Source organism: Cnephaeus nilssonii (genome assembly GCF_951640355.1).
Source record: "Cnephaeus nilssonii genome assembly, chromosome: 19".
Taxonomy (NCBI): domain Eukaryota; kingdom Metazoa; phylum Chordata; class Mammalia; order Chiroptera; family Vespertilionidae; genus Cnephaeus; species Cnephaeus nilssonii.
Genome location: NC_137090.1, coordinates 15,804,526 through 15,825,961, shown reverse-complemented (window position 1 = coordinate 15,825,961; position 21,436 = coordinate 15,804,526). Strand labels below are relative to the sequence as shown.

The following is a 21,436-nucleotide window of genomic DNA, read 5'->3' as shown; positions in this document are numbered from 1 at the left end:
CCAGAAGTCTTGGCTCGGCCGGGCCCTGAGAGGGCAGCCAGCCTGGCCCCTACCTTGGTGCTGCCAATACCAGCTGCCAGGCAGAAGGAGGCCTAGAGGAGAGGGAAACTGGGCAAAGGGGATGGAAGGCTTCCAGTCCAGCCTTGCCCAACTCTCCAGGCCCCTCAGGGGGCTCTCAGGGAGGGGCTGTGACCCAGGCAAGGCCCGGGAAGGGTGTTCCCTGCTCTGGCAAGGCCTACCGGCAGTCCCGAGCCTTGAGGATTCAAGGGAGCCCTCTCTGGACCTGTCTGAAGGTAGGACCAGCCTCAGATCGGACTGGGCGCGGGTGAGGGGAGGGGCAGGGTCATTTATGGACCAAAGTTTGCCAACTAGGCCATGTGCCCACTGTGTCACGCTGGGCAAGCCCCTTCCCCTCTCTGGACTTCCATTTCTTGTCTGCAAAATCTCGGGGGGGGGGGGGGGGACGGGGTGAGGGGGGCGGGGGGGGGGTTCCAAACCTGACTGCCAAGGTTCTTTTTCAACTGCAGAGGGTGAGCGCGGTAGTGGGAGTAGTGGAAGGAGGGGAGGTGGGGCTGGCGTGAGCTGGCTTCTCTGGAATCCCCAGTCTTTCCCCTCCCGAGGGCTTTGCCTCTGAAGTCACCAAAGCCGTGTCCCCAACCCACACAAACGCACGCACGCACATTTACATGTTTGATCTAGAGACCTGAAAGATTACGAATGCCGGAGCTGAACGGCCTCTCCAGACGGCGGTCCAACCCGTTCTTCCTCCCGTTTCACGGATGAGGAAACTGAGGCCCGCGTCTGGGATTTCCAGAGCCCGGGATTTCCCAGCTCTCCCGCCCCCTTTCCTGCGCCCCTGGCTCGCCGCGGTCCGAGGCCGCAGGCGAGGGCCGGCTGGGACTCCCGGGGGACCCCGCCGTCGGGGCAGCCCCCACGCGCGGCGGCGCCGCCCAGCCTCCCCGCGCGGGACCCGGACCGCGGCCGCCGCTGCGCACTCGCGGGGGAGCCAGCGACCGAGGGCGGGGGCGGGGAGGGAGCGACAGCGGCTGGGAGGGGTGTTGGCGAGAGCTCGCGCGCTGTGTATGGTCTATCGGAGGCAGCTGACCTTTGAGGAGGAAATCGCTGCTCTCTGCTCCTTCCTGTAGTAACAGCCGCCGCCGCCGCCACCAGGAGCCCGGGCCGGGAGCGAGAGCCGCGGGCCCAGAGCCGGCCCCGCCGCCGGACGGCTCGGTGCCGCCAGGTGGGTGGCCGGGCAGCGCGTCCCGGGCGGCGCGCGCGGAGAGGGGACACTTGACTCCCGTCCTGGCCCCGCGCCCGGAGACCCGGAGCCCGACGGCCGGGCGGGGTGCAGGGAGAAGTCCCCGCGCCCGAGAGCGAGTTTGGGCACCGCTCGGACGGGGGGCGCCGACGGAGGGAAGGCGCCGCGGGTGGGCGCCGTCCTCGCGCGCAGGGGGCAGGGGGCGCTGTCGGGCCGGGCAGTGGGAGAGGGACCGTGTGGGGCGCAGCGGCTCGGGGCGCCGCCGAAGCGAGGGAGCGTCTTGTCTCCCCAAACCCCTCTTTTAACAGCTCTAGCCACGTGCCCGCGGGGACCCAGCCGTCCAGGGGGCGCCTTGGGGAGCGTAGCTCTGGGCTGGGATACCCCTCCTTCCCAGAAGTTGGTACCCAGGGTCCGAGGCCGGGGAGGGGGATTCTTGCAGAGGTCCGTGGGCCACCGCGGTCAAGTTTCTCTTTCAGTTTTTAGCTGTCCCCCCCGCTCTGGGGAAGCCCCGGTGGGGCGAGGGGAGAGGAAGAGGAGGAGGGCACCTGACTTTCGAGGGCCCCTCCCCAAGCCTCCGCGGGTTCCTCGTTAGAGGGCAGGGCGGCCTTCCCCTCCTCACCATCTCTCTTCCCGCACAGGAAAGCGTGTCTGTGGGAGGGAGGGGCCTGGCCTGACGGACCGCGGTCCGGGCACGGGTGGGCATGGCCGGGCCGGGGGCAGGCCCAGCCCTCGCTCCTGCCCGGCAGGCGCCTCCTCAGCCATCTGCTCGCCCCCCCCCCCCCCCCCCCCAGGTGAACGGCCATGGCGGGCTGGATCCAGGCCCAGCAGCTGCAGGGGGATGCGCTGCGCCAGATGCAGGTGCTGTACGGGCAGCACTTTCCCATCGAGGTCCGCCACTACTTGGCGCAGTGGATCGAGAGCCAGCCCTGGTAGGTGCCCCGGCCTCCTCCTTCCTCGTGGGGACCCTGCCAGCCAGGCCCCTCGGCCTTGAGGTGCCCTCCGTGCGGGTGGGTGTGATTCCGGTCCTGTCCGTTCCTTGCTGCAAAGAAGGGGCCAGGTTCCATGTTCGTGGGAAAGGGGAACCGGGGAAGGGGAGCCCGGGAAGGGGAGATGGGGATGTTTGTAGACTCTGCTGCCCGTGGCGCTGCCAGGAACAAGGCTTGTGGGCGCTGGAGCGCTCTTAGTCAGGAGCCGGGGTTTCTACGTCCCGCTGGGTGCCTGGCTTCCTTGGCGAAGGAGGCACCACAGAAGGCTCCTCTACCCTGCCCTGCCCCCAAGGGATGCCATCGATCCAGAAAATCACCAGGACCAAGACAAGGCCTCCCAGCTCCTGCAGGGCCTGGTGCAGGAGCTGCAGAAGAAGGCGGAGCACCAAGTGGGGGAAGATGGGTTCTTGCTGAAGATCAAGCTGGGGCACTACGCCACGCAGCTCCAGGTGGGTGTGAGCGCCGGGTCAGCTGCAGGGAGGCAGTGTGCGCCGCCTTCTCGTTCCAGTCAGAACCCCTGGGTTTTTCCTGGCCTGGACACTCACTGACTCACCGCGTGACCTTGACCTTATCGGCAACTTTCCTGTGCTTCAATTTCCCCCACCCCCTCTTTCTAAATCAGACCTGTTGGATCCCTTTAGCATATTGCAGAACGAGAGGTGGGGTGTGCTTGTCCCCCAGAGAAGGAGGGTGGGTGAAACCGCCTTCTGGACCGATCAAGCCGAAGGGATTGGAGGTAGACTGAGTCAGGATTCCTTTAGAGGAGAAAGGAGGAGGGACAGATTCTAGAAATGAGGCAGTGAGGCAACCAGACATCCCTCTTGGGGCTCTTCTAAAGGTGGGAGAGCTCTGGACGTGGGGCAGGAGAGGAGCAGAGTTGTCAGATAAAAGAGCCTTGAATTAGGGTTGAGATGGAAGATGTAGCTTCTCCTTCACTTGGGGGGAGGGGGGAGGATAGGGGAGAGAGGAAGTTTTAGTGGGAGCAGGAAAGGGGTGTTGGTGGTAATCATCGTCAGGCATTTATTGGAACTCACTAGTATTTCTCAGAGAACCACTTTTAAATATAAGCAGCAAGGTGCCAGGGAAATAAAAAGCCCGTCCCAGAAGAGGGAGGCAGCAGGAGAAACCTGGCGTAAAGAGGGAAGCAGAATAGGAACCCAGAGCTGGAGTACGGCGGAAAGTTCCTTGACCTTGACATTAGGTGCTCTGAGTTTTGAGTCATCCGCTCACTCGTCTGCTTCACTCTGTATAAGTACTTAACCTCGCTAAGCACCGGTTTTCTCACCTTTGAAATGGGGATAATCATTTCTGCTATGTCATAGGGTTTCATTGATATGAAAGTCATAGGAGATGATAGGTTGGAAGTGCTTTATAAACTGTGGGTTTCTAAGGCACTGCAAACCAAACGAAGATCTGGGAGGGGAAATCGAGTCAAGGAGAGACAGGTGTCTGGTGACAGTTCCGGAGACTTCTGAGGGGGTGGGGAGGGGGAAGCTGAGGCAAGGACTGGAGGAGAGGAAGGTGTGGGCATGCCACTGGGACAGGCATGGTAGACACAGAGGATGGCCACTGGTAGCTGCTCTTGGATTCTTCCAGAACACGTATGACCGCTGCCCCATGGAGCTGGTCCGCTGCATCCGGCACATTCTGTACAACGAGCAGAGGCTGGTCCGCGAAGCCAACAACGTGAGTGTCCCCTGGGTGTGGGGAGAGGAGTTGGGAAGTCTTTTCTCTCCAGACACATCTGCGACTTATAAATACGGGCATGAGAGAACACCAGAGAAATGAGACACGAGCAAGTGTGAGGAACAATATTATTTGCAGGTGTGGAGTGACCCCCCTGGCTTCAGGCCCTGGCTCCACCACTTTCTAGCTGTGTAACTTGAACACGTTACTTCACTTCTCTGAGCCCATGTTTCCTCAGTTATAAGTAGGGATGGTGATCGTACCTACCTTGCAGGATTATTGTGAGCATTAAATGAGATACCATGTGGGCCAGGGACAGACAAACAGACCAATGAAACAGAAGAGGAAGCCCTAAATACACACACACACACACACACACACACACACACACAGCTGGAAACTCAGTCTATGTCAGTAATGGCATTACAAATCACCAGGGAAAATAATTGTCATTCAATAAATGGGCTAGGGCCAAATAAGAAATATTCTCTGGGACGGTCTGTGAGGAGAAATAGAGCCAAGGTCTGTGTCAGAAAAATGAACACAGTCAAGCTCAGAGAAGTGAGGCCCAGAGAGGCAGAATAGGGACTCATTCCCCAAGTTCTGGAATCATAAAGGCATTGAACATCTGCTTGGACAATGGTACAAATGTTATACTGTCTACGATAAAGCGAAATGAATTTCATAAAATGATATCACACAGGGAAAGACCGCCGAATAGTGCCGGGAGCACAGGTCATGTTTATTATCTATTTGTTGTTGTGAACATTGATTTCAGGAATTTGGCAGTTTATTCAGTAAACGTGTATTGAGGTCCTGCGGTGTGTCTGGCCCTGGGCTAGGCCTGGAGAAACAGATAAAGACCTGGTTGTCACCTGGGAGTCCAGGTGATGATTGATTCTCTAGTGGTGAACGGAGGGCTAAGGAGGCATATGTGGGAAAAGTACCCAGCTCACATTGGGGCAGGCGGCAGGGAGCATGTCCTGAGGAAGGAGAGGTCTGAACTACAGTGGAGAAAGCAGGAGGGAGAAGGTGGGAAGAGGTTTTAGTCAAAAGCAGCAACAGTATTTGTCAGGGCAGGAAGGCAGGGGCCATCTTACCATATTTGAAGACTTGCAAATAGTCAGTGCAACTGGGGAGAGGGGAGCCAAGTGGGGAGTCCTGATGGGTAAAGCCAGAGAGGAAGCAGAAGCCAGAGGGTCTTTCAGGACAACCCTTGGGTCCCCTGGCTTGTTGCATCACAGAGCTATCTGTAAACGTATAAATGAATTAGGCTCCAATTAGGAACTACATGTCTACGATGCAGGTGTTGTCATGGTTGGGGGAGGGGAGCTCAGGGGATGGGAGTCATTCCTTCTCCTAGCCATGAAGCTGTTCTTGGACACCTTTGATGTTCTAGGCCTTGGGGATTTGGTGATGCACAAGACAGACCAGGTCTTAGCACTTAGAAGGCTCACATCCTAGTGCAGGGAAGCAGACAAGAGCGATGGTTGAGCATCAACCTATGAACCAGGAGGTCACAGTTCGATTCCCGATCAGGGCACATGCCCAGGGTTGTGGGCTTGATCCCCAGTAGGGGGTGTGCAGGAGGCAGCCAACCAATGATTCTCTCTCATTGCTGATGTTTTCATCTCTCTCTCTCTCTCCTTCCTCTCTGAAATCAATAAAAATATTTTAAAAAAAGAAAAGAAAAGAAAAGGAAGAAGCAAGCCCAAGAACTAGACACTCTCAGATAAGGGTGGTGCTGTTTTGAATTGGCCCTTCAGAGACGGTCACTCTGAAAAGGTACCAGTTGAAGTGCCAGCCTTGGGAAGATTTGATGCCAGAATGTTCCAGACTGATGGAACAAAAAAGTGCAAAGGCCCTGAGGCAGCGGCGTGCTGTGTGTTTAAGGGACAGACAGTAGCTGTTGTGGGAGCAGAGGCTGGCAGGGGCTATCAGACAGGGCAGTGGAGGCTGTGGGAAGGAGTTTGGCATTTATTCTGAGAACAGTTCATTGGAAAGGCCCTGAAGACTTGGTTGAGAAGAAGATCAGACCAGGTCACTTACATGTCTGGATCCACAAAGCCCTTGTTGATGCCTCCCCTGTAACTTCACTTTGGGGTCTTTAGGACACCACCTGTGAGAGGTCTACCTGATTCCCTCTCCCCTCAGTCACAAGTAGGTCTTGAGTGAGGACAAAGACAATGTGTGTTCACCTGCCTGTTCCCCACTCTGTCCCCAGCAGCTAGCACAGCCCATGGCATTGGGTCAGTGAAAGAATGTGGAATGAGGGGTCATCATCATTAGTAGAAAAACCCAGGTAACTCTTGGGATGTGTTGAGTTCTAGTCTCTTCAAAGAGAATTTAGAAGAGACCGTGTTTGGGATACTCTGGTAGAGGCCAGAACTGCAATAGAAGTTTCTGCTTATGCTTTATGAAGATTCCATAGTCTGCCAGCTCACGTGTTTTTCCTCCTTCTTTGTCCCCTCCGCCCTAGTTCTGGCAAATGACTATCCTTCTGGCTCGAATGGCCCTTCCTTTTTACTCTAGATTCAGAGTTTGGGGTCTGTAGTATTGGCATTCCCCAAAGCCCGAGATTTTCTCCTATCCTCACTGCCCAGCTCACTTCGGCCTGCATTTCTGATATGCCCCCAGGGTGCCTCTCCTGTTGGGATGCTGGTTGACGCCATGTCCCAGAAACACCTTCAGATCAACCAGACATTTGAAGAGCTAAGACTGGTCACACAGGACACCGAGAACGAACTGAAGAAGCTGCAGCAGACTCAAGAGTACTTCATCATCCAGTATCAAGAGAGCCTGAGGATCCAAGGTGAGGCCGCTGCAGCGTGGGTGGTGTATGTCGTGAGGATGGGAGTGAGGACCACTTGGTGAGCTCCTGCAGGGATGGGACGAGGTCGTGTCTATTTCCTGGGAACCTTCCCCGAAGCCCAGGCGGAGTAATGGCTCCAGGTGATGGAGCCCTTGCTGTGGGCCAGGCTCTGGGCTAAGCCTTTTGCATGCATGACTCAATTCAACCTTTACAACCAACAGTTGTAGGATGTAGGTAGTTGCATTATCTCTGTTTTGCAGGTGGTAAAACTGAGGTTCAAAGAGAACAAGTAACTTGGCCTGAGTTGCTTATAAATTGCAGGGAGGGGTCATTAAATCACTGTACTTTATTAACCAGTATTGTCTCCCTAATTGTAGGTATTCAGTGAATATCTCAATGAATGAATAAATGACTGAATATGGGCAACGTGTTCCCCAGTCAGAGGGAGCATTTAGGTTGAGAGTTCCCAGACTGGACCAGGCTGGGGAGAGGTGGAACTCCAGGAATGCCCCTCCTTTAGTCTCCCTTAGAGGAGATGGAGCTGGAAGGAGGAGGTGACAGGGGACAATTCTCCTGTCTCCCAGAGCGGTCCCACCCCATCCTAGTGAGAACAGGAGTGTCAAGCAGTCTTTTCCTTTGCTCTTCTTTTTCCGGCTTCTTCAGGTAGAACTTTAGGTAATGGATCTTAGACCTTTCTTCTTTCCTAGTATATGTATTCAGAGTCATAAACTTCCCGCTAAGCAGTGTTTTAGCTGCCTCTCCTGATTTTGAATATGCTGTATATTCATTATCATTCAGTTTGAAGTATTTTCTAATTTCTCTTCTCATTCTTTTGCACATGCATTTAGAAGTATATTGTTTAATGTCCAAATATTTTTTCTAGATGTCATATCATTATTGATTTCATTTTCATTTCGTTATTGAATTTCATTGTTGTCAGAGAACATACTCTGTATGATCTCAATTCTTTTAAATTTATTGAGACTTGTTTTATGGCCCAGCATATGTTCAGTCTTGGTGAGTGTATCTGGTGGACTTGAAAAGAATGTATTTTCTGCTGTGTTTCATTAAAAAGCAGCAAATAATAAATTCCATAATGTTAACAAATATAACAATTCTTATTTTAAAAAATATTTAAATGTATATTATAAATATTTATATAATATATATTATGTACATTGTATATAATATAGCTATATTTATGTAACATATTTATATATTATATAAACACTATAAATATTTAAATATATATTCACTATATATATTTATTATGTTAACATAATAAAATTATATCAAAAAAAGTAAAATCAAAAAACAAACATCTATATTTTCCAAAACAAAATTTAGTGAGTAGAGTTAATGCATTGCTATACATTTTTACACATCTTTTCAATGTTAGGGAGATAGCTGGATCTTGCTAATCTGTTGTAATATCACAATTCTTGCAGCCTCTTGAAAATGCCACTGTATAATTATAAGAGACTAAAAGAGAAAAAGGCAAAATCTTATGACTTTTGAAAACAGTTTTGGCTTTGAGGAACTCCTATAAGGGTCATGGGAACCCTCCAGGCATCCCTGTTCCACTTAGAGAACCATGCATCTATGTCTTTATTTATTTTTCTGCCTAATAGTTCTATCAGATGCCGGAAGAGAGCTATCAAAATCTCCTATTATATTGAGGAATTGTGTGCTTCTCCAATTATTTCTATAAATATTTCCTTCATGTATTTTGAAGCTTTGTTAGTAGATTCACATACATGTATGATAATTGTCTATCTGATTGATTGACACTTTAATAATTATGAAATATCTTTCTCGATCTCTGGTAATACTCTTTGTCTTGAAGTCTACTTTATCAGAAATTAACGTAACTTCTCAAGCCTTCCTGTTCTATATTGGCACAGCATATCTTTTCCATGCTTTTAAAAAATTTTAAATGTAGACAGCATATAGTTGTCTTGCATTTGTATTTATTCTGACAACCATTGCTTTTAGTCAAGGTGTTTAGTCCAATAATATTTACTATAACATTTAATACAGTGGTATTGAGGTCTATATTTCAGTATTTATTTTCAGTTTTGTTCTTATCAGTTTTCATTTCTCTATTTTTCCTTTTATTATTATTTAACTTTTCTTAGGATTCTCTTTTCATTTGCCTCATTAAGCTTTCCGCCTCACCCTGCCCTGTCAGTGTTTTCTGTACCCTGAGGCCAGCACATTGCCTGAGTCACAGTAGATGTGGAATAGATGTCGGTGGGATGATTCTAGCATGTCTTCTTCCCATCTGCTTCCATACCTGACTGGCCCCAGGGCGGGGAAGCCCACTTCCTGGGTGAGGGAACAGGGTAGCCACGCTATGAGTTCTCTCCCAGGCCGTGGACTGGTTACCACATCGATGATCCTATTCTTGGGTTTTCTGTTTCCTCTGTTTGGGTTTGGGTTTGGATTCTGGTTTGGGTTTGTACCCATCATGCAATGTCAGTTCAGCCTCACTTATCAAGTTCACCATCAGAAACACAGACTATTGATCTGTTGTGCAGGGAAGGCTCAGTTCCCTCCAGTGGAGCAGACAATTGCCCCACATCTCCTGGCGTCCTTCCCGGAAACCTCTGCAGATTGCCGGGAGACACGAACTGGGTCACTCGCATAGGGAGGCTGGACCAGGTGTGGGGACACCGCCGCCTGCCGCCCTGTGGTGGCCGGACTCCTGAGGCGGCGCCCAGGCGACCCTGCTGCGTTCCCTGCGGGACGATGCGCTTCCTGCTCAGGCCCCTGCAGTGAGCTGGGAGCCATGTCTCCGAATTCCCTCCTCGTCTGGGCTCTTCCTGGCGGTCTAGAGTTGTTAGGTCCGTCCCGCCTGTGTGACCTTGGGGCAGGGCCTAGGTCAGCGTGACATGGCCCTCAGAGGCCTCCCAGGAGCTGGACCAAGACATGCCGATGCTCACATCTTCTTGACTCAGCCCGAGGAAGGACCCTGGGGAGTTCCAAATGGCCATTGGCTGCGCATAGTCACCCCAGAATTTAGGATAGTGGTTCCCTTGGCGGGGGATGGATCGCAAGCTGTGGAGGTGGGCAGGTGGCTTTAATTGGGAAATGTTTGATTTCTGAAGCTGGGTTATGAAGCCACAGGTGTTTTTATGTGATTCTTTCTACCTTCCCTATGTCTTAAGTATTTCATAACTGATATTTTTAAGAGGGTAACTATGCCTCCCTGACTCCCTATTCCTGCTATTGCTGAGCTTCCTAACGCTAATATGAAGAGAGCTGCCTCCTTTTCCTGAGAGGAGAGAGAGAGAGAGAGAGAGAGAGAGAGAGAGAGAGAGAGAGAGAACATTGAGCATTTGCCTTCTTTGGGTGCCCTGGCTGTTGGGTGCACCAGATGATGCTCAACCAACTGAGCCACTGCAGGAGGCGCGAATCTTGCTGCTTTTGTGTAGGCCCCTCCCTCCCTCTTTTCTTTCTTCTCCATCTTCTCTCTCTTCTCTTCCTGTTGGTCAGCTGAGCTCACCGTGACCCAACCTGGACACACTTGCTGGGCGCCTTCCCGCACAGAGAAATCCTCTCCCTGAGGAGAGGCAGCTGTGCCCGGGAGGCGGGCGGCACAGGCCAGGAGCAGGGCCCTCCCTGGCGAGGCCCAGGCCCTGCGTGTGAGGGCGGGGCTGGGAGCGGCTGGTCCCCGTCACCCTTCAGTCCTGTCCTGTAGCCCATTGAGCCACAAGGACTGACTCTCACCAAGAGCTTCCCCGTGCCAGGCAGCTTCCTGAGCATTTTCCGTATCAGCGCTTTTAGTCCCCAAGCAACCCGCTGAGGCAGGGAGCAGGCTTCCCCGTTTGCACACGGGGAGACTGAGGCACAAGAGAGAGAAGGGGTTCCCCCGAGTCCACCCAGCTAGCCAATGGCCAGGCCGAGCCAGACGAGGCCGTGTGGCGCCAAGCTGGACCCCGATGTGGCGTGAGGAAGGCTGGGCCCCCAGCTGTGTGGGCTAGGGGGGTAGGATCCTCCTCAGCTGTACCCACAAGCTTCTGTCTCCTAGTCTCGAGAGGGGAGCTCAGAGTTGGGGGGCCAGGGAGTGACGCTGGCTCATCTCTGGGGCCCTTGGCTGCCAGATCCCTGACTTGCCGTGGGTCAGACACGTCACCCGGGGGTCTCGTCTGCAGAACCAGTGAGTGGTTTCTCTGGGTTTCCTGCTGGAAGCTGGGGCATCGTGGCCATGGGTGTCCTGTCCCCCCTCCAGCTCAGTTTGCCCAGCTGGCCCAGCTGAACCCGCAGGAGCGTCTGAGCCGGGAGACAGCCCTGCAGCAGAAGCAGGCGTCCCTGGAGGCCTGGCTGCAGCGCGAGGCCCAGACGCTGCAGCAATACCGCGTGGTGAGTGGGGCGTGCGTCCCTCTCCTCCGGGCTGGGGGTCCACATCCTGAGCTGTCGGGGACCGAGAGAGGGGTCGGCCAGGACCCCGGGGGGCAGGAGGCCTGTGGGGCCTGTGAGGCAGAGCTGGCGGGGGGGGGGGGGGGCGGGGGGAGGGAGGCCCTGCCCCCGAGCGAGGCCCTGCAGGGCTGCTCCCTGGAGCCAGAGGGCCTGCCTCCCCCCCCCCCCCCCCCCCCCCGCAGGAGCTGGCCGAGAAGCACCAGAAGACCCTGCAGCTGCTGCGGAAGCAGCAGACCATCATCCTGGACGACGAGCTGATCCAGTGGAAGCGGCGGCAGCAGCTGGCCGGGAATGGGGGGCCCCCTGAGGGCAGCCTGGACGTGCTGCAGTCCTGGTAATGGGGTGGGGGCGGGGCCAGCAGGGAGGGGGGCGGGGGCTCAGGGTGGTCTACCGGCTGCTTATCCTGCTCCGTGTTTCCATGCGCAGCCGCTCGCTCTGTCCGTGACAGGTCTTACTTCACCAGTGGCCTGGCTCCCGACACAGACTGGCGCCGCACTCACGCCCCTCCCCGGGAAGGGGGTCACTGTGCTGGGGGTGGGGCCGGCCAGGTGCTCCCGCCTGATGCTCGGCTGGTTGGGTGCAGATCAGGGCCGCGCCTCCTGGGTGTCTGTGTTTCTGCTCTGCTCAGTGGACAGGAGTGGGCGCTGAGGTGTCAAGCCGTCCTGGGTGAGGGCGGGGCTGGGTCCTGGGGGGCTCACCCCAGCCTGGGAGCCTCTTCACCTGTGGCGGGGGGAGGCTGACGCCCTTGTCCTTCCCTTTGGCCCGCGGCCGGTGTGCAGGTGTGAGAAGCTGGCCGAGATCATCTGGCAGAACCGGCAGCAGATCCGCAGAGCTGAGCACCTCTGCCAGCAGCTGCCCATCCCCGGCCCAGTGGAGGAGATGCTGGCGGAGGTCAATGCCACCATCACAGACATCATCTCAGCCCTGGTGACCAGGTCACTGCTGCCTCTCGGCCCCGCCCGGCCCCGCATGGAGTTGGCGTGGGGGAGGCAGGGGGTGCTTTGCAGATGGGGGGGCTCTCACTTGAATCCTTGTCTCTCTTTGCTCACACCCTTTCCCTTTGTCCCCAGTCGCCGTTGACCTTTCCCAGTTTCTCTTGTGAGCGCTGCCTGGGCTGCCCTTGCTTCCTGCAGCCCGTGCCAGCTGCCAAGTTCATTTCCCTGCCTCCCCTCCCCTCTCGGGGGCCTCCCTGGGGACAGGGTCTCCTCGGCCCCGTGCCCTTCCTCTGCCTGCTAAGCCCTGTGTGAGGCTCCTCCCCACGCGGGGACCAGAGCACTGTCCCCTGAGGCAGCATCTCGTCCCTTGGGTCCCGCAGCACGTTCATCATTGAGAAGCAGCCCCCTCAGGTCCTGAAGACCCAGACCAAGTTTGCAGCCACCGTGCGCCTGCTGGTGGGGGGGAAGCTGAACGTGCACATGAACCCCCCCCAGGTGAAGGCCACCATCATCAGCGAGCAGCAGGCCAAGTCGCTGCTCAAGAACGAGAACACCCGCAAGTATGTGCGTCCTTCCTCATTGGTGCCTGACTCCAAGCTCAGTCTGGGGCCTGCCTCGGTCCTGCACTTGGAGGCCTGGTGATGGGGCCTCCCTCTCTGCAGTATTTTGTCCTGGTGTTGCAGACACCGACCAGTGTCTCTCCTGTTCATTCTGTCTGTCCGGGTGTTCACTTTGCTCCTCCTGAACAGAGGCCTTCCCCAGTCGTGCCCAGCACATAGTAGGTCAACAAGGATTGCACTGCTGGGGTGTTCTAGGATCTGTGCTAAGTACTGGGACACGGTATAATCCAAACAGAACTTGATTGTGCTTGACTAGAAGAGTAGGCAGCAGGCATGAGAAATGATTACTGGTGAGTGACAAGGGAGACGTGTGGAAGTGGGTCGTGATGTAGGCGGAGCCGTGACACTTAGTCTCAGGCTGCAGGATGAATGGGAGGCAGCTCGTGAAGGAGCCTGGAGCGGGCAGAGAACATGGGCCTTGTCCGGAAGGTGCATGTGCGGACAGGGAACCCAGGGCTGGGGTCCCGGGGTCGGGGCAGGCCCCTCATAAAGGGTGCAGAGCATGAGTGAATGAGGAGTGGATGTGAGAAGTGGGAGACTTGGTTATGTGGACTGAGTGCCTACCGTGTGATCTGGGCATCGGGTGAGGAGGAAGGCAAAGAGGGTCTCACTTTCTTAGCTCTTACGTTGTGGCTGGGGAGGGAGGCAGTCCTGTGCTTTTGAAAATAAGGCAGTGTCAGAAAGTGATACACCGTAGAAAGAAAATTAAGACCGAGTGCTGTCCCGGCATCTGGATGGACGTATCAACATGGGTGGTTGAGGAAGGCCTTTCTGAGAAGATATTTGAATGGAGACCTGAATGGGAAGGTCAAGAATGTTTGGGGCAGCAGGAAGAGTGAGTGCAGCAGTCCTGAGCTTGGCCCACGCTTGCATGTTCAGCACACAGACGAGGCGGCATGGCTTGCTTATTCTGAATAAAGGGACGAGGACCCCAATGAGGCCAGGGAGGAGGGCCGGGGGGGCGATCATGGGGATACTTATAGGCTGTGGTCATGATTTTAAGTTCACTAGAAGCGGACGGGCCTCACATCAGTCTTGATGCCCAAGGTATTTTGCACCTAATGATAGAGACCCAGACCCCACCCTTGAAGACTGTTGGGCACTGTCAGGTTGATGAGAAAGTAAGGCCGAGACCCACCGAAGAACGTTCTCGGGGGGCGGGGCAGAGGCTGTGGGCCCCGGGCAGCCGCAGGGCCGTGTTCCTGGCCGGGGCCTGTGTGGAGACGGGGCTCCCCTCTCGTCCCCAGCGAGTGCAGTGGCGAGATCTTGAACAACTGCTGCGTCATGGAGTACCACCAAGCCACTGGCACCCTCAGTGCCCACTTCAGGAACATGGTGAGGACAGGGCCTGGCTCTGGGAGGGAGGGTCTGCCCAGAGCTCGGTCCCTGTAACCAGCTCCTGTCTCCCTGCCCGCCTCCGGCCCTACCTACAGTCGCTGAAGAGGATCAAGCGTGCTGACCGGCGGGGCGCGGAGTCCGTGACGGAGGAGAAGTTCACGGTCCTGTTCGAGTCTCAGTTCAGTGTGGGCAGCAATGAGCTTGTGTTCCAGGTGAAGGTGAGGGCACGCACTCCCATCAGGTCACCCAGGAAAGCGAAGGGACCTGCCCCGGCCACCGGGCTGGTTGGGGAAAGACAGAGAGCTCCGAATCCGCTCGCCCCGGGTCTCGGGTCTCGGGCGAGTTGCCCTGTGATGCTATCAGAAAACCTGCTTTCGCTCTGCTGGTGCCTGTGTGCGAGGTTGTGTTATAATCTGGCACCAGCCCACAGAACGCAGGCAGTGGGCCAAGAAGAAAGATGTTGTGTTTTGTGTGTGTTTGTTTCTGCTTTGGTTTGGACGGGAGGAGCTTGTGGTTGGGACTGTGGGGAAGCAAGAGTGTGGGGAGTCTTGCCCAAGCCGAGGGCAAGAGGGTGGTCGTATGGCCTCAACTCTCATCCTTTTGACCCCCCTAGACCCTGTCCCTTCCTGTGGTTGTCATTGTTCACGGCAGCCAGGACCACAATGCCACGGCCACCGTGCTGTGGGACAACGCCTTTGCCGAGCCGGTGAGTCCCCTGGGACCCCGTCTCCTGAGCCTAGGATCTCCCAGGGTCATTCTCAACCCCTCGGGGCCCTGCCGAGTGGTCCCCGCCCCCCCCCCCCCCCCTGGACCAGCTCGAGTGAGAGGAGCGGAGAGGGGCAGCTGGTGTGAGTGCCCTGCCCTTGGCCTGCCCTCGGGCTGTGTCCAGGCTCCCGGCTTAGGATTAGGGTCTCCCAGGTCCGTGAGCTTGGCCTTTGGGATCTGGCCCCTGATCTCCCTTAGGCTTGTGGTTTGGGTCACTGATCTCTGTCCTCAGTCCCCTCTGTCTCTAGGTATCTGTGCATCTGTGTGTCTGTGTTAGGGTGTGAATATTTCCTACTCCCTCAATCCGCCCCCCCTTCTTCTCTCCCCCTCAGGGCAGGGTGCCCTTTGCCGTGCCTGACAAAGTGCTGTGGCCGCAGCTGTGTGAAGCGCTCAACATGAAGTTCAAGGCCGAAGTGCAGAGCAACCGGGGCCTGACCAAGGAGAACCTCGTGTTCCTGGCGCAGAAGCTGTTCAACAGCAGCAGCAGCCACCTCGAGGACTACAACAGCATGTCCGTGTCCTGGTCCCAGTTCAACAGGGTGAGGGCCCGCCGCCGGCTGCCACCCTGGGCCCACCTGGGCCCTGCCACCCCTCCCCCACCTCAGGGACAGGGTTCTGCCTGAGGTCAGTGCCCCACCCTCTGTCCCAAGCAGGAGAGATGGAGGGGGCTGGCACCCCAAGGAATGCAGTCAGCTGTGACAGCCAGAGCAGGACCACAGAAAGGAGCCCGGAGCTGAGAGTCAGGATCCTTGGGCTCTAGTCCCCGCCTTGTTAACTGTTTTGCCAGGCCCCTTCCCTGCTCTGGGCCTCAGTTTCCCCATCTGTGAATGAAGGGGTTGGGCAGGAATGGCTGTTGTACGTCCACCCCCCTCCCCAAGGGGTTGTCGTGGGCCTCTGGGTCTCAGACCAGAGGCGAGTTGACTCTCCAGTTCCCTAGCAGAGGGGTTGGGGACTGTGTCCGTTGATGGACAGCCGGAGTGTGGGACAGGTAGGGCGAGGAACTGGGAGAGGGTCTGGATGAGGACAAGGTGGTTTCCTGGGCCACCTGTGACGACAGGGCCCCAGCGCTGACTTGGGGTTTCTGGGGGTTCTCAGGAGAACTTGCCGGGCTGGAACTATACCTTCTGGCAGTGGTTTGACGGGGTCATGGAGGTGCTGAAGAAGCATCACAAGCCCCATTGGAATGACGGGTGAGGCATGGCGGGCAGGGGGGTTGGGAGGGCATGGGCTCAGGGGACAGTGGCTGCTGGCCCAGCGGTGACACTGTATGTTCCGTGCGCCCAGGGCCATCCTAGGTTTTGTGAATAAGCAGCAGGCCCACGACCTGCTCATCAACAAGCCCGACGGGACCTTCTTATTGCGCTTTAGCGACTCAGAAATCGGGGGCATCACCATTGCCTGGAAGTTTGACTCGCGTGAGTGCCTTCTTTTGGCCACACGCCAGCCCCGAGTTCCCTGCTCCCCCTTCCCCATCGGGCCTGCGTCCTTAGACGGTACCTGGTGGGAAAGATAGGAACTGAGCTCAGAGTCTGGGAGGAAACACATTCCCTTTCTATCATGTCCCATTTCGGAGAGCCTACAATCCTGGCCCCCTACGGCTCCGGGATCCCCGGGTGAGTCCTTCAGCAGAGTCATGCTCTCCCGTCTCTGCCCTGACCTAGCCTTGTCGGTGTCTACTCGCCCGGTTTGCTGGGTAGGATGTTCCCACGGACGCTCCCTTGCCCTGTGCCAGGGAGCTCAGGGATGGGGTTGCAGTGGGGACTAGTAAGAGACCGGGTGTCTCCGCAAGCCCGCCCTAAACCCCACAACCCCGGGCCTCCTCCTGACGGCGGCGGCGGCGGGTTGTGGGAACGAGCTCGTCCTTTTCACAGCTGACCGCAACCTGTGGAACCTGAAGCCGTTCACCACGCGGGATTTCTCCATCCGGTCCCTGGCCGACCGGCTGGGCGACCTGAACTATCTCATCTACGTGTTTCCCGACCGGCCCAAGGATGAGGTCTTCTCCAAGTACTACACGCCTGTGCTCGGTGCGTCCTGCCTGGGCCTCCCCAGCCCCCCTCGGCCCGAGGACACACGCTCAGGCTAGGCAGTGGGGACTCCCCAAGAAGAACCCTGTGGGCTTTGGTCACGGGATGGTGCAGAGGATGTCAGGGCTCGCAAGTGAGGAGAGGGAAGGCGAAACCGCGGAGTTGACTCTCTTCTCTGCAAAGGGAAAAGCCGGTAGACTCTCACTTCTGCCCTTGGAAGAGGAGGCTACAGTGCTGGGGAGGAGCCAGGATGATTCAAACCCACAGATAACGCACTTCTTCACCCACCGTCCCTGCGCCCCGCCCTTAATGCTGCTCCCAGGCGCAGGGCAGGAGCACAGTGGACAGGTTTTTCCTCTTCAACTTGTCCCCAGCCCATTGGTTGCGTTTGCTCCTTGGTGTTGACCTGTTTCCTTGGCAGTGGTAGGGGTGGGGAGAGAGAGAGCAAAGGGCCAGAAAAGGAAGCCCGAGCAGGGATGAGATTGAAGCCAGACTCTGGGTAGCCCTCTGGCTGGCCCGTCAGCAGGTGTTCCTTCGGGGTCCGTGGGAAATCTCATCCTGGCTGAGGCCCCCAGCGAGTGGGATAAGAGGCGGACTCCAAGGGGTGGGTTTCCGCCCTCTGGCAAGCTCCCAGAAACTTTGGTTCTCATCACAGTTCCCCCCTCGGCAGCTAAAGCGGTGGACGGATACGTGAAGCCACAGATCAAGCAAGTGGTCCCTGAGTAAGTGTCCGGGGTCCAGCTCCGGTCTCCTGCTGCCTCTGTTCCCTCCCCGCCACCCCCTCCCCGCTGTCCTCACCCCTCACCACCACCCCCTCCTGTCCAAGGGCCCAGTGTTCCCTTCCCCCTAACACCTGGCTCAGCCCTGGGGAGGGAACCGGGCTTGGTCTCACCATGGGCCAGTGCCCAGGGCCCCCCACCCCATGTCAGCGGCTGCCCTGAGGCCGCTGAGGCTCTGCTCTGCTTCCTCCTCCAGGTTTGTGACATCTGCAGACTCTGCTGGGGGCAGTGCCATCTACATGGACCAGGCCCCCTCCCCGGCTGTGTGTCCCCAGGCTCATTATAACATGTACCCGCAGAAGTAGGTTTTGTTTTTACAGGGCTTCACGGGGGGGGGGGGGGGGGGGGGGCTGGGACTGAGCACTTGGCCTTGGGCTGGACCCCTGGAGGGCTGTGTGCCAAGGAATCCAGAGCTCCTCCAGGTCTGAGACCACCCAGCCCAGGCCAAGCTCTGGCATGTGCCCAGGTGCAGGGAGGGTGAGATCAACCAGTAAAAAGCACAGCGCGTTTTGGGACTACAACATAGCAGGGTCCTTGCTCTGGTGCTGACTAGCTGTGTGACCTTGGGAAAATTATTGAGCCTCTCTGATGCTCGGTTTTCTCATCTGTAAAATGGAAGCAAGAATACCTGCCTCGGGGGGTTGGGGTCAGGAATAACGAGAGAGTGTGGATAAAGCATTTAGCACAGGTGAGACTTCACACAGGACAGCTATGAATGGGGTGGTCGTTCTTAGGAGCCAGGTGGGAGCAGGGTATCATTGCTCCTCTCTGGGGTTCCCACGGTAGAGAAGTAATTCTCTTCTGAGTTGTGGATGGTCTGGGCTGGATGTCTGGTTGCCTGGGAGGCTCAAGCTGTAGTGGGACCCCCACAGGCTTGGGGGGTCGCCATCCAGGTGGCCCTGAGCAAGGTCCCGGACATGGTCAAGCCTCATTTCCTCCTCGGTAAAGCTGAGTACATGCCTACCTTACAGGTGGCTGGAAGGATTGGAGTAACGTGGTTACAAGGCCCAGGTCCTCGTAGGTGCTCAGTGGATGGTGCCTAGGAGTTAATGGAATAGCGTCGCAGGTGGGCAGAGCTCACTGGGTCAACCACCTCCTTTGACAGCCGAGGACAGGGAGAGGAAAAGGAATCCTTTGCTCTCACTTAGTGAGGCAGTGAGAGATGAGACTGGGCTGCCACCCAAAGAGCCAGTGACTACATCTTGGGGTGCAGGGGTCTAGCCAGAGCTGGTCTGAGTGGGGAGCAGGCTGGGGACTGCCCCCGAGAGCTTGAGACAGTGAGACCAGCCAGCTCCCTCTGATATCCCCCTCTCTCCACCAGTCCTGACCCCGTCCTGGTCACTCCTCTCTCCACCAGTCCTGACCCCGTCCTTGACCAGGAAGGAGACTTTGACCTGGACGAGACCATGGATGTAGCCCGGCACGTGGAGGAACTCCTACGCCGCCCGATTGACAGTCTGGACCCCCGCCTGTCCCCACCTACCGGGCTCTTCAGCTCTGCCAGAGGCTCGCTGTCCTGAATGTGTGAATCCCACACTTCGCCTTGGAAACAATACCCACGCGAAGGGTTCATATTAATTGTGATTTTCGTGTTGCTGTGCATATTGGTGCCCTTGCAGGCAGCACATGTACGCGTGCATACGTGTGTGTATATTTGTGCCCACCTCGCCTTCGCAGTCCTAGGTGTGTGGCTGCCGCCGTTTCCTCCAGACCAAGGTATTCCAAGAGCCCCGGGGCCTGTCTCTGCAGTGGGAGAGACGGAGCTGCTGCCGTCTCGCCAGGTACTCAGCGCGGGAAGCCTCCTCCCCCGGGGCCTCTGTCTGCTCAGCAGCTATTTGTATGAAACTGTTCAAGGGGGGGAATAGAGACAGGCAGCACCTCTAAGCTTTACTCCTGACTTAGAAGCTTTGCCTCCCAAGTATGTGTGTGTGTGTGCGCGCATATATGTGCATCTGCTCTCGTGCACGCGTGTTGGTCTATTGCTTCTTCCCTTGGAAGGGAGGTTGGGGTTCAATATTTTCTACTTTATCGGATGAACATGGACTCCAGACTTTTTGTGAACTGAGAGCTTATTATCTAGGTCGCGGCCAAGTCCCTAGCAGCAGAAATGGGTCATTTGAGTCAGGCCCGCCAAAGCTGCTCTGAGTGTGTAATTTCTTGGCCTCCCATCCAGAGCGTGGTGCCATGGCCAACGCTCCCGCTCCTTCTCACCCAACATCCCCTCCCCTCCATCTGGCCCCGCCTCCTTGCCTTGCCTCTGTTGCTTATAGGAGAGGTAGGAGAGGGGAAGACAGGTGTAGGACCTGGTGTGAACAGGGGACCCAGGACTTGTAGGGCTGATCCCCTCCGATCCTGCAAATAACCTGCAGGGAGAGACAGCAGCAAATCAGCCGCGTGCTGCACGCCTGTGGGATCTGGAGTGAGGGGTGAAAGCCGATCCCTGCTTCCAAGCTGCTGGGAGGCGGGACCTGGAAGAGGCCTCATCACAGTTGCATAACCCGCTGTGGTGGGAGAAGGCCTGGCTCGCAACCTCGCTGGCCCCGCCCTCCGAGGCTATCTGGCCTGCAGCCAAGGGCAGCTGACAGCGGGATAGCTAGCGGGAGCCCCAGGTTGAAACCTCTCTGAAGGCACAGGGGGGTGAGAAGAGGGAGTCTTTTGTACTTTGTACATAGGCCACACATTTGTGAAAAGTGTTTTGGAATAAAGTATTTTCTTTTTTCATAAAACTGCTGGTGTGGCTCCTGGTTGGGGAGCCCTGGGAGCTGGTGGCGTTTCGCTCCTTGTGTTTTAAGGGTGCCAACCCCCCTGGAACACTATCAGTGCTTCTCACCAGACTACAGAGCTAGGCCTCGAGGTCTTGGGAAAGGATGGGGCCGGAATTACTGGGGGAAGGGACGCGAGGAGCGGGAAGAAGTGTGGCTGCCGCTGAGAGCAATCCTGAAGCTGGCAGCTGAGGGCCAGGGCCACGATGACTCTCAACCCTTCTGGGGCCAGGGTCACAGGGCAGCCTCCCAACCGTCCCTCTTCCCAGAGACCAGCAGATGGCACCATCCCACTGCCACCGTCTCAAATGGCCGGCCTGAGACCGGGAGGAGGCTGGTCAGAGCAGAAGGGGAGTCTCCCCAAGGTCCAGGGCCTGTCCCTGGGGCCCCTGGGGGAAGGAGGGAGCAAAGGCCTGCTGACGAGATTTCTTCAGAGCTCAAAGGAGGGAAGGGGCTGGCAGCCGCCCCAGGAGGCGCAGGGGCCCAGAGCAGGGTGCTGGGGGTGGGTGGGGAGGGAAGCAGCCGCCAGCCCCGCCTGAACAAACTAATCTCGCTTCCATCTCTGCAGGGGAAGGCGGCTCATATCTCACACTCCTGCTCAGATCTGCTCCGTGGGACTCGGCACAAGGGGAGGGGGTGGGAGAGCTGAGTGGGTGCCCATGTCTGTGAATTATCACCACTGACTGCCGGCCAGAGCAGCAGCCGGTTAGGAGTTTAGTTCATCCCCACTGAGTGACTGAAGAGAAAGTGATAATGGAGCAACTGTGGAAGGGGAGGCCTTGGGGGTGGGGTGGGAGATCTCCATCCCAACCCCCCTTAGGTAGCTTATCAGACCCCAGACAGGAGGCCCAGCTTGCAAAGGCCCCTGGAGGGAGGGGGGAGGGAGGGAGAGAGAAGGGAGGCCTCCATTCTGACACCTTTGTGTGAAGGAGTATGACCCCTGGCTCTTCACTGACCCTTACCTGGAGGCTGGTGACTAACATAAGTTGGGGAGGGTTGCTCAGTTGCCCCCAAAGTGGGCCTGAGTCAACTCAGGAATGAGAGGC

General features: G+C 56.7%; 1 protein-coding gene across 4 annotated transcripts; it reads left to right on the top strand.

Moving 5' to 3' along the window:
• Positions 1–835: 835 nt before the first annotated feature.
• On the top strand, positions 836–21,416 carry LOC307115315 (signal transducer and activator of transcription 5A). 4 transcript variants are annotated; one of them, XM_079798512.1, is made up of 19 exons: positions 836–1,240; positions 2,050–2,187; positions 2,537–2,693; positions 3,841–3,930; positions 6,568–6,742; positions 10,977–11,107; positions 11,347–11,498; positions 11,944–12,099; positions 12,480–12,659; positions 13,967–14,054; positions 14,153–14,275; positions 14,671–14,763; positions 15,155–15,361; positions 15,918–16,012; positions 16,107–16,237; positions 16,694–16,849; positions 17,505–17,571; positions 17,825–17,929; positions 18,950–21,416. In XM_079798512.1, exons 2-19 carry the CDS (start codon positions 2,060–2,062, stop codon positions 19,146–19,148), a joined length of 2,433 nt encoding a protein of 810 aa, XP_079654638.1. In that variant the 5' UTR covers positions 836–1,240; positions 2,050–2,059; the 3' UTR covers positions 19,149–21,416. The 4 variants fall into 4 exon arrangements, with proteins under 4 accessions (XP_079654638.1, XP_079654639.1, XP_079654640.1 ...); XM_079798513.1 differs by having other exon boundaries at positions 837–1,240; positions 17,520–17,571; XM_079798514.1 differs by having other exon boundaries at positions 837–1,240; positions 18,986–21,416.
• The last annotated feature ends 20 nt before the right edge of the window (positions 21,417–21,436 follow it).